The sequence below is a fragment of the Delphinus delphis genome, chromosome 15 (genome assembly GCF_949987515.2).
Source record: "Delphinus delphis chromosome 15, mDelDel1.2, whole genome shotgun sequence".
Classification (NCBI taxonomy): Eukaryota; Metazoa; Chordata; class Mammalia; order Artiodactyla; family Delphinidae; genus Delphinus; species Delphinus delphis.
Window position 1 is genome coordinate 51,413,177 of NC_082697.1, and position 10,929 is coordinate 51,424,105.

The 10,929-nt window shown below is 59.0% G+C and overlaps 1 protein-coding gene across 1 annotated transcript; it reads left to right on the forward strand.

Moving 5' to 3' along the window:
- The first annotated feature begins 1,077 nt into the window (after positions 1–1,077).
- On the forward strand, positions 1,078–10,552 carry MMP25 (matrix metallopeptidase 25). The gene is made up of 10 exons (XM_060033011.1): positions 1,078–1,167; positions 1,581–1,713; positions 3,418–3,553; positions 3,660–3,952; positions 8,769–8,945; positions 9,029–9,113; positions 9,280–9,362; positions 9,669–9,821; positions 9,899–10,156; positions 10,302–10,552. Exons 1-10 carry the CDS (start codon positions 1,078–1,080, stop codon positions 10,550–10,552), a joined length of 1,659 nt encoding a protein of 552 aa, XP_059888994.1.
- The last annotated feature ends 377 nt before the right edge of the window (positions 10,553–10,929 follow it).

Below are 10,929 nucleotides of genomic sequence, written 5' to 3' on the forward strand. Positions count from 1 at the left end.
CCTTCTCCAGCTGCTCGGCCTCCCAGCACCCGGCTCCCCGGGGGGCGCGAGGGGCGGCTGTGCCTCCGGGATCTCCTCCTATTCACCCCTCCTCCGCCCTGCGCTCCCGGCCCGGGGCCGGCGCTCCAGCTCCTGCGAGCATGTTACTGGATTTTTAAATGCCTAGTACCTGCCCCGAAGTAGCACCCGGGTCTGGGATCTAGAGTTGCTAGGACCACCGCGTAGGAAGCAGAGACCCGCGCAGCCCACGTGATTGGGGGAATGAATTCGGTGGCCACAGGCAGCCGCACGCGCGCACACGGGGACCGCGGGCGGAGATGGGCGGGGGGCGTGCCAGGGCCCCGCGGAGGGGGAAGCGGCCCAGCCTCCCGCCGCCCGGAAATCCCCCCTGCGCTTGGCCGGCCGAGCGTCCTGGGGTCTCCGGGAAGGGCGCCTGGGGGAAGGGGAGGACCCCGAGCCGCCTCTCCCCCGGGCCCGGCTTCGAGGATCTGAAAAAGCAGAAGCGAGCGGCGCTCCGGAGAGTCCCACCGGAGCCGGGATCTGGGAACAGAAACTTGCGGCCGGGGCTGGGGCCGCGCCCCGCGATCTGCGTAGCGCTCGGAGGAGAGGTCCTGGGTCCGGGAGAAGTCCTGCGTCACCACCCGGCCCGCCTCGTCTCGCTGGAAGACCGAAGATCCGGCCCTTTCCCCTGCTGCGCCGTCTTCGCCTAGTGGGTTGCGCCTGACCCGCCCCTCCCCGCCGGGCCCGCCGCTCCAGTCCGGAGGAGGGGCCGTCGGCGCGGACAGGACCGGCCCGCATCCCCGAGAGGCGGCCGTCGCGGACCCGGAGCCCGAGCTTCCACCCCCTTCCCGCACCCTCTCAACTCTGCCGGCCCTCCGCTGGACGCCCCTGTGCCCCCCGGATCGTGCTCCCAGGGTCCCGGATCCCCGAGCGGCCCCCCATCCCCTCGCCCACTCCTCGTATCCCGCGCCGGGTCCCCTGAACCAATCTGGGCCCCTGATCTCCACCCCCGGATCCCCAGGGCGGCGTGGGTCAGGTCCCCTCGAGCTCCGCCGGCTGCCAGGGCAGGACCGCGCCATGCTCCGGCTCCTGGCGCTGTTGCTCCCGCTGCTGCCGCAGCCCGCGCGCGCCCGGGAGCCCTCCGCGCAGGACGTGAGCCTGGGCGTGGTGAGTGCCGGGGTTCGCGGGCTCCTGAACCTGCAGGGGTCTGGGAGAGGGAAGCCGGGGCCTGAACTCTCGGGTTCAGAGGAAGCTGGGGGCGGTTCAAATGTCCAAAGAGTGACCGGGGATGGAGACAGGGGACCCGAATTATTGGATCCGTCAGGAGGTTCGGGGCCCGAATTTGGAAATCTGGAAAGGGGTTATGGTCGGGAGGTGGGGACTCTTGGGAACAGATGAACAAGGGCAAGCCCAGGGCTGGAGGGCCTGTACCTTGAGATGGGGAGCAGGCCAGTACCCGAGGCTGAGGACTCTGGACTATCCATGTCTGGTGAGAGGTGGGGCTTCCAGGATGGTGGTGGGAAGGGAAAGTCCCATCTCTTCGACCTTTCCTGCTTCCCCTGTTCCCTCCTCTGGTCTAGGACTGGCTGACCCGCTATGGCTACCTGCCGCCACCTCACCCTGCCCAGGCCCAGCTGCAGAGCCCTGCAAAGCTGCGGGATGCGATCAAGGTCATGCAGAGGTTTGCGGGTCTGCCAGAGACAGGCGTCCTGGGTATGTGGCCCCCATCCTCCCTCCCCCAGCCCAGCCTCCGCACCCAGCCTGACCGTTGTTGCCCACCCAACCAACCGCAGTTTCTAAACCTCCCGTGTATCTGAATCATGGGCGTTATGAAATGCTGACCTCAGGTCCCAACTCGGAGGTTCTAAGATATTCCTCTTTCAGTAATTATCAGGAATCTCTTCTTGATAAATGACATGTGAGGTCATTTCAGGCTCTGCTGGTATAGTGAACAAGGTAAATGAGGTCCCTGCTCTCTCGGAGCTAACATTCTAGAGGGAGACACACACAGATCAAGAACAGAAATATGCAAACTAATTTCAGATAGTGGTGAGCATTCTGATGAAAATAAAATGCTAATGGTATTCAGGGAGCTGGTCTGGGCAGGGCAGGCCTCTCTGAAAGATGTCATATGAGTTGGGAGGAGCTCATATGACTTGAAGAATTCATAGGACACAAAGAGGAGGAAACAGCCATGGGAAGATGTGGGAAAAGAGTGTCACAGGCAAGTGCAAAGGCCCTGTGGCAGACACTGGCTTGCATGCCTGTAATGAAAGGAGGACTGATGAGCTAAACAAGAACCTGATCAGGGGCCGTGAAAGGTGTTTCGGTTTGATTTCAAGTGTGATAAGAAACCCTGAGCGGGTTTGAGGGAGAGTGGCAACTTGATGTGATTTGCAATTTTTGTGTGTGTGTGTGATTTGCAATTTTAAGCTTCCTCTGCTTACTGCTGGAGAATGGAGGGTGGGGAGCACCCAGAACAGGAAGGAGGCACGTAGTGTTCAGGCAATGATGTGATGAGACGCAGCTGAATCCAGGGTGTATATTTTGGAGGTAGAGCTGAGAGGCTCGTCTGTTGGGTTAAATGAAAGGAAGAGAGAGGTGGAGGGGTCCTGTCCAGCTACGAGGGGAGGTAGGACCCTTTGGGCAACAGGATGTGCTCAATTGCTCTTTTTTTTTTTTTTTTTTTGCGGTACGCGGGCCTCTCACTGTTGTGGCCTCTCCCGTTGCGGAGCACAGGCTCCGGATGCACAGGCTCAGCGGCCATGGCTCACGGGCCTATCCGCTCTGCGGCATGTGGGATCTTCCCGGACCGGGGCATGAACCCGTGTCACCTGCATCGGCAGGCGGACTCTCAATCACTGCGCCACCAGGGAAGCCCTCAATTGCTCTTTTTCACCTCAACCTTCACTTGGAGTGAGGGGACGGCTGGGGATGGAGCCAAGCTGGTAAAGGGGATTCCAGGAGATCTGACCTAGGAGGGGCTTGCCACAGACCAGAGACCCAGCTGGCCTGAGGACTTTCAACTTTATCTGGATGTGATGGGGACTTGGGAGCTAGCGTGTGAGGTATGGGCAACCTCCCAGGGGTTCCAGCCTCCAAGAGAGTAGTTCTCACTGCACCCCCAGGGTTCCTTTCTCTAGAGGCCAGCGGCCAGGGCTCAGGGAAGCAGGATGCCCAGATCCTGGCCTGAGACTCTTGAGTCCATGCAGGGCCGTGCAGAGAGTGATACTACCCAGAAGGGCAGTGTCATAGTCTGGTATGAGCTGGCTTCCAGAATTAGATGGCCTGGGTTCCAATCGAAGATGTGGGGCCTTATTGGGCAAGTGTTTGAAGCACTATGAGACTCAGTTTCCCCATGGAGAAAGTGAGCTTGTGCCTACTGGTGACCCCCCTCTGCCACAACCTCTCCCCCAGACCCTGTGACAGTGGCCACCATGCATAAGCCCCGCTGCTCCCTGCCTGATGTGCTGGGGGCGGCGGGGCTGGTCAGGCGGCGCCGCCGGTATGCTCTGAGTGGCACCGTGTGGAAGAAGCGAACCCTGACGTGGAGGTAGGTCCTGGCGCCCTCTCCCACCCTGGGCCTGCCTGACCCAGCTTCGAGTGAGTGGCTGCCTTCTCTCTCCTCAGCCCCCCTCACTCGCCCCTCCTCTTTCCAGGGTAAACTCCTTCCCCCAGGGCTCAGTGCTGAGCCAGGAGACAGTGCGGACCCTCATGCACCATGCCTTGACCACCTGGGGTGTTGAGTCAGGCCTTGAATTCCAGGAAGTGGGTTCTCAGGACCCGATGGAGCCTGATATCCTTATCGACTTTGCCCGGGCCTATCACCAGGACAGTTACCCCTTCGACGGGCAGGGGGGCACCCTCGCCCATGCCTTCTTCCCTGGGGAGCACTCCATCTCTGGGGACACTCACTTCGATGATGAGGAGATCTGGACTTTTGGGTCAAAAGGTACACTCTCCCCTCTTCTGAGAGATCCTCTCCCCAGATCTGTCTGTTCTTAAGAATTAAGTTTAAATTACCTTTATTTATGGAGGCTGTATCAGTTGGGCTTCTCCAGAGAAATAGAACCAGTTGGATGTGTGTGTGTGTGTGTGTGTGTGTGTGTGTATGTATGTGTAGAAAGTGATTTATTTTAAGGAATTGGCTCATAGGATTGCAGAGGCTGGTAAGCCCAAAATCTGTAGGGCAGGCCTGCAAGCTGGAAATTCAGGTGACTTGGTGGTGCACTTCTGAGTCCGGTATTTGCAGAACAAGCCAGCTGGAAACCCAGGCAGGATTTCTACATTGCAGTCTTTGAGGCAGAATTCCTTCTTCTCCAGGAAAGCTCAGTTTTTGTTCTTAATGCCTTCAACTGATTAGACGAGGCCCACCCACGCTATGGAGGGTGATCTGCTCTACTTACTGTCAATTGAATATAGACGTTATCCATGTCTATAAAATAACCTCCACAACAATATCTAGACTGGTGTTTGATCAAGCACCGGGGCGCCATAGTCTGGCCGAGTTAACACAGAAAATTGCCCATCACAGAGTCCTGTTAGATGCTCAGCTCCAAGGTAGGGCTGAGGACTTAAAGGGGCAAAAACACAGCTCTGCCAGCAGCTGAGTCAGAAGAGTAACTGGCAATTGCTACACATGGTGACAAAACCACGGGGAATCACAACAGAGGATGTCCTCAAGCCTGGGAGTGCTCAAAGGAAGGCTGATCCAAAGCTCTTGAGTGCCGGGGACTTCCTGGAAGTGGTGACTTTGTTTGTTCCACACATATATACTGAGTACCAACTAGTGCCCGAGGTTCCACTCTCCCGGCGTATGCAGGGCAGGGGTGGGGTGGGGGTGTGGGAGAGGGGACACATAAGAAAGCACAAGCCAGTGAGCTCTCTGAGGCCAGGGGAGTCAGGGGTGGGAGCACTGGGGGGAGAAATGGCCTGGGACATTTGGGGCTGGAAGGCAAAAATATGGTGTTGGGAGGGGACTACAGAGGCTGGAGGGCAGGTCTCACATCACGAGGGGTCTTGGACAGCACATGGTGGGGTCTGGATGATAGGATTCTGAAGGCAGTGGGAACTGTGGAAGGTTTTGCATTCTAGAAATACCACTGGCTGCCGTTGGGGGCAAGATAGGGACAGGGAGGCAGGAAGCTATCTTGGGGTCCAGGTGAGAGATGGTGGAGGGGATGGGAGTGGGGGCAGAGGGCAGTGGGCAGCTCTGAGGGGAGTCTAGTCAGGATGGGCAAAGATTGGGATCTGACTGGGTTCTCGGGGTGAAGGGGGGTGAGGATGGTTGGGTACCAGCCAGGTTTCTGGCTCAAGGCCCCTGGAGGATGGTGTCCTGTTAATGCAGGTGGGAAGTGGGGGAGGAGGAGGAGCAGACTCGGGAAGGCAGGGGTGAGTTCAGGTTGGGACGTGTGCCTGCAGTGCTGGTTGGCTGGTCAGTGCAGGTGGTGCATTAGTGGTTGGGTATCTTGCACTAGAATTTGGATTCCTCCAACTTAGGTCAGGTTCCCCAGAACTGGAGCTTGAGAGGAAAATTCTTGTGCAAGCAGTTTTCGGGGGCATGTTCTCAGGGGAAAGGGAAGCAGGAGAGGACTGGGGAAAGAAGCTAAGCAAGGATGTGGTCTCAGCTGGACAGGAGCCTGACCCCACAGGGAACACTGGAGCATAAATAATGCCACAGGGCTGGTTCTGCCTGGAGGAAGGGGGCCCAGCTCTTCCAGCCCCCCGCTCCCCACATCGATCAGCCACTGGCTGCAGACTGCTCAGGGAAGGGGAGGCTGGGCCAGGAGGGAGAGCCATTTCCTGGGGGAGGGGGTGGCCGGAGGATGGGCACACAGGCTCTGTAGAGGATTTGGGTGAGGTGCAGATCACATAGATAGACAAATCCACCATAGGGAGGCTGTGTAATGCAGCATTTAAGATCTCCGGGTTGAAGTGGAACTCGAGCCAGGGTTCTTCTGCCTGCTGCGTGTATCAGTTACTTGACCTCAATGTGCTCAGTTTCTTCATCTGAGAAGTGGGGATAATAATAGTATGTGCTGGTCCCATGGGCTTGCAGATTAGACGAATAATTCACCTACAGCTCTCAGCACAGAACAGGCTGTTCACTGCCAGCTGCTATGAGCTGGGTCTGGTGGCAGATTTGAGAGTTGGCAGTACTTGGGGGTAAGGTTCCAGGAGAATGTAGAATGTGACGATCAAGTTCAGAGCTGTGGGGCGTCCCACAATTAAGAGGAGGGTGGCAGGGAAGGAGGAATGAAAGGAAATGGAGAAAAACCAGGCTGAGGGCTTCCCTGGTGGCGCAGTGGTTGAGAGTCTGCCTGCCGACGCAGGGGACACGGATTCGTGTCCCCGCGGAGCGGCTGGGCCTGTGAGCCATGGCCGCTGAGCCTGTGCGTCCGGAGCCTGTGCTCCATAATGGGAGAGGCCACAACACTGAGAGGCCCGCGTACCACACACACACAAAAAAAAACAGGCTGAAAGGTGACCAAGAACAAAAGCAAAGGAGGAAGTGGACAGGAGTGAGCAGGGCAGCAAATCATCCAGTAAGTTATTTATGCCTGGATCTGGCCCTCTGGGGACAAAGTGACCTTAGTGCCCACAGGCTTGGTGGGTGGCGGGAGAATCTAGACCACAGAGGCGTGAGAGGAGCTGAGGAATTGAAGGCTGAGTTCAGACCACTGACCAGAGAACTTGTTGGGGAGGGAGAAGGGATGTGGATGGGGGGCAGACAGGTCCAGGGGGTGTCTTAGGATGAGGGAGTCTTGAGCACTCAGGGACAGTGGATGAGCCAATAGAAAGAAAGGGGTGGGGGATGGGTACATGGATCATGGATTAATGGATGGATAAATGGATGGATGAACGGACACACGGATGGATGGATGGACAGCTGGATGCATGCACGTATGAATGCAGTGATGAACGGATGGGTGGGGCATTGTCCTTGTCCTGGAGGAGGTGAGCGAGGCAAGGACCTCTGCCCAGGGCACTGCAAGAGGCAGGAGGTGAGCTGGGGGAGATGAAGCGCTGTGCCCGATGCACAGGAAGTTACAGATTACACCAGCGGCCTGTCTTGATGAAATAGGAAATGCATTTGTCAGCATTTGTCATCTAAGAGTTGGGAGCTGGGGCTGGGGCTGGGTAGCGGGCTGAAGGGGCTATGAGTCTGGAATTGAAGCTGAGTGGAGAGAGCAAAGGAGCTGCCCACTGAGGCTGTGGGCAAGGATGCGAGGAGGTGCTGAGGACCCCCAGAGATGGGCACCGGGAGTCTCATGTGGCTGGATCTGCATGGTTGTGTAATTTCCCCAGCTGAATAGCGTGAGAAGGTTGCAAGAAAGGGGTGCGGCCAAAGGAGAGGCAAGGCGGGGTGGGGGGGAGTGGTGAGATATGAAAAAGATCTACCCAATTAAGACACCAAACGTCCTGTCCTCCAATTTCTTAGAAAAAGCACTCAGTGCAGTGAGAAAATCCACAGTCAACATGGGAATTCATCAGTACTTACGAGTTTGACCAAGACATCTGAAATCATTGCTGAGCTGCAGGACAGCACAGCCAGGGTACCAGCTCTGTCATTTAACTTGATCTCTCTGTGCCTCAGTTTCCTCACTTGTAAAATGGGGATAGGAGGTAGAGGTTTGTGAAAAGTAAATGGGGACAAGTGTTTGCTACTCTGCTTATGACTCACTCATTTCATCCTTAGATTCTCGCCTAGTGGCCTTGAGGGGTGGAGAGAAATTTGCTTTTCAGTTCACCAGGTTACTTCCAATAAACCCACATGCAGCACTGCTCACTCTAGTTAGAGATTTCCATGAAGTAGATCAACATCTGGGGAAATCCGTACCTCCAGGCGGGGCTGCTTGCCTCTCTTGCTGTCTCTGTCCCTCCTTGGCCTCTCACTGGCTCAGGAATCGATGAGGCGCTGGGGTTTGGCCAGCAGCTGGGAGTGTGGAGAGGCTCGGTCCTGGCACCTGGGCTGTCCCCCCAAGGAAGAGGCTTCTGTGGTCAGAGAGGCTGGGCGCCAGGGCTAGCAGGCTGTGGTTGGAGAGTCCGTGCTAGAGCTTTGTGTTCTGAGAGGGATGAAGTCTGCAGTGGTGGGGAGGGAAGGCGAGGACCCCAGGGAGGTGGGGGTGGGGGTGGAGGCTGTGGGAGAGGGAGATGGGGGAGGGAAAATAGAGGACTGAGGGGTTGTGGGCACTGGGGCGGGAGGTGAAGCCGGGACGGCAGACCATGGGGTGGGAGTGGGGCCATGGAGTCTGACCAACATTCCCCATGGGTGGGAGTGGGAAGGGTTTGGAGGGGTGGCGGGCCTCTGCCAACAGACTGGAGCTGTGAGAAGGGTACTCCAAGGGCTGGAGCTCCCTTAAGAGAACTGCACACACCCTAAGTTTCCTGATTCCCCCAGAATGTTTCTGTATGTTGCCTTCTTGGGGGAAGGGGCTTCGTCAGTGTAAAGCTGCTCCTTCCTCTATTCACACTGTTTCCTCCTGCTCTTCCCCCAACCTGCTCTGTGGCTCTTTTCAGACTGGCACTCCAGTATCTAGCACGGCCAAACAAGGCTACTCAAGAACATTTACCAAATAAGTGAATGCAGAGAGGAAGGATAAAATGGCTGGGGGGGTGGGGGCGGGTGTCCGGGTAGAGGAGGCCATGGCCACCTGTGAGGGTCTCCTGGTTGTTTCTGCCCAGCAGAAGGCCCCATTCCCCGGGGCCTGGGGGTGCTAGGGGTGGGGGTGGGGCACAGCTCCAGCCCATTCTCCCTCCCTCCCCAGATGGCGAAGGGACGGACCTGTTTGCCGTGGCTGTTCATGAGTTTGGCCACGCCTTGGGCCTGGGCCACTCCTCAGCGGCCAACTCCATCATGAGGCCCTTTTACCAGGGCCCGGTGGGCAACCCCACCGAGTACCGCCTGTCCCAGGACGACCTCGAAGGCCTGCAACAGCTCTACGGTACAAGGAGCGATGGGGCGCTCGCCGGGTAGCCTCTGCAGCAGGGTCAGGGGACTCACCGCTCTCTAACGGTTTCTCCACAGGGAAAGCAGCCCAAACCCCACTTGACAAGCCCACAAGGAAACCCCTGGCTCCTCCTCCCCCGCCCCCTGCCCTGCCCCCGGACCGGTGAGTATCTCTTCTGCTGTGAGGCCTTGGGTGAGCTCCCTAACCTCAGGGTCCTCCTACACGAGATGGGCAGGTAAGAGTCCCTGCCTTGTAGGATGCCGTCCAGGTTAAGTAAAAGGAGAGGGCCCCCCCAACCCTCTCTGTTCACCTCTCTTTTCCTTCCCAGCCCCTCCCAACCCGTTCCTGATCGATGTGATGGCCATTTTGACGCCATCGCCAACATCCGAGGCGAAACTTTCTTCTTCAAAGGTAAGTGACTTCGGACCTCCCCGACCCCATATAGTTGGCTTCCTACCCACTTAGAGTGACCCGCCCGCCGGGGCTATGAGGTTCGCAGGGATGCGGGACTTTCAGTGCTAAAAAGGGGAAAGCCCTGGATCAGCCGGTCACCCAAGAGCCACTGCAGCCTTGATTTTCAGATGGACCTGCCCAACCTGCGGTGGGAGGGGAAACCTAGCGCTGTGTTCGAGCCACACACTGCGGGGTGGGGGGTGGGGAGGAGACCTCCTGCCGTCTCATCTCACGCCCACATGCCCACCCCTTCTTCCCCCGTAGGCCCGTGGTTCTGGCGCCTCCAGCCCTCGGGACAGCTGGTGTCCCCCCGGCCCGCCCGGCTCCATCGCTTCTGGGAGGGGCTGCCGGCCCAGGTGAAGGTCATCCAGGCCGCCTACGCCCGGCATCCGGACGGCCGGATCCTTCTCTTCAGCGGTGAGTGGGGCTCGAGGCGTGGCTGGCTCCGGGCGTGCGCAGCGCCGCTCACCTGCCCCTCCCCCCCACCCACTCAGGTCCGCAGTTCTGGGTGTTCCAGGACCGGCAGCTGGAGGGCGCCGCGCGGCCGCTCACGGAGCTGGGGCTGCCCGCGGGAGAGGAGGTGGACGCCGTGTTTTCTTGGCCGCTGAACGGGAAGACCTACCTGATCCGGGGCAGGCGGTACTGGCGGTACGACGAGGCCGCAGCGCGCCCGGACCCCGGCTACCCGCGCGACCTGAGCCTCTGGGAGGGGGCACCGCACGCCCCCGACGACGTCACCGTCAGCAACACAGGTGGGAGAGAGCGCCCGCGGGGAGAGGCCGAGGGATGGGGAGCTAGAGGACGTCCCGGGGTTTTGGAGAGCCCTGGGGAGAGAAGCTACACGGGGGGAGGGGCAGGCCTGGACCAGCCCCTGAAGCATCTGCTCCCTCCCTTCAGGTGACACCTACTTCTTCAAGGGCGCCCACTACTGGCGCTTCCCCAAGGGTAGCGTCAAAGCCGAGCAGGACTCCCCCCAACCAATGGGCCCTAAGTTTCTGGACTGCTCCGCCCCCAGACCCCCCAAAGCGACCCTTAAGCCAGGAGCCTGCGACTGTCAGTGCGAGATCAGTCAGGCGGCAGGGCGGCCGTCCGTGGCCCCCCTGCTGCCCCTTCTGCCCCTGCTGGTGGCGGGCTTCGCCTCCCGCTGAGGGGGGACCGCCCGCCACATGGAAGGGACCAGATCTCCCACCGCGGGCCCTCTGTCCCCGGAGGCGGAGCTCAGCGAGGATGCACCTGGGCGGATGCGGGTGGAGTTAAGCCCTGGGAAGGCCAAGAGGTGGTGACAGGACTAGCCCTGGCACTGAATGCCCCACGTGTTTGGCCTCCTAGTTCTCTCCTTCCCCTCCCCTGGCAACCCAGACTCCGGCCTGGCTTCGACCCCGCAGGACTCTTATTTTCCCGGAATACCTAGCCTTTCCCGGAGCTCAGCCGGCTGACTCCCTGCAGCCTTGGACCCGCCTGACAACAGCAGCTGTCCCAAGCTGTTCAGGTCTTTACAGGACAGGCCTGCCCCGGACGCTGAACC

Coding starts and splice junctions, on each gene's coding strand:
- MMP25 (XM_060033011.1), top strand. CDS start 1,078: ATGCTCCGGCTCCTGGCGCTGTTGCTCCCGCTGCTGCCGCAGCCCGCG. Junction 3,554..3,659: donor AAGCGAACCCTGACGTGGAG/GTAGGTCCTGGC, acceptor TCCTCTTTCCAG/GGTAAACTCCTTCCCCCAGG. Junction 9,822..9,898: donor CCGGATCCTTCTCTTCAGCG/GTGAGTGGGGCT, acceptor CCACCCACTCAG/GTCCGCAGTTCTGGGTGTTC.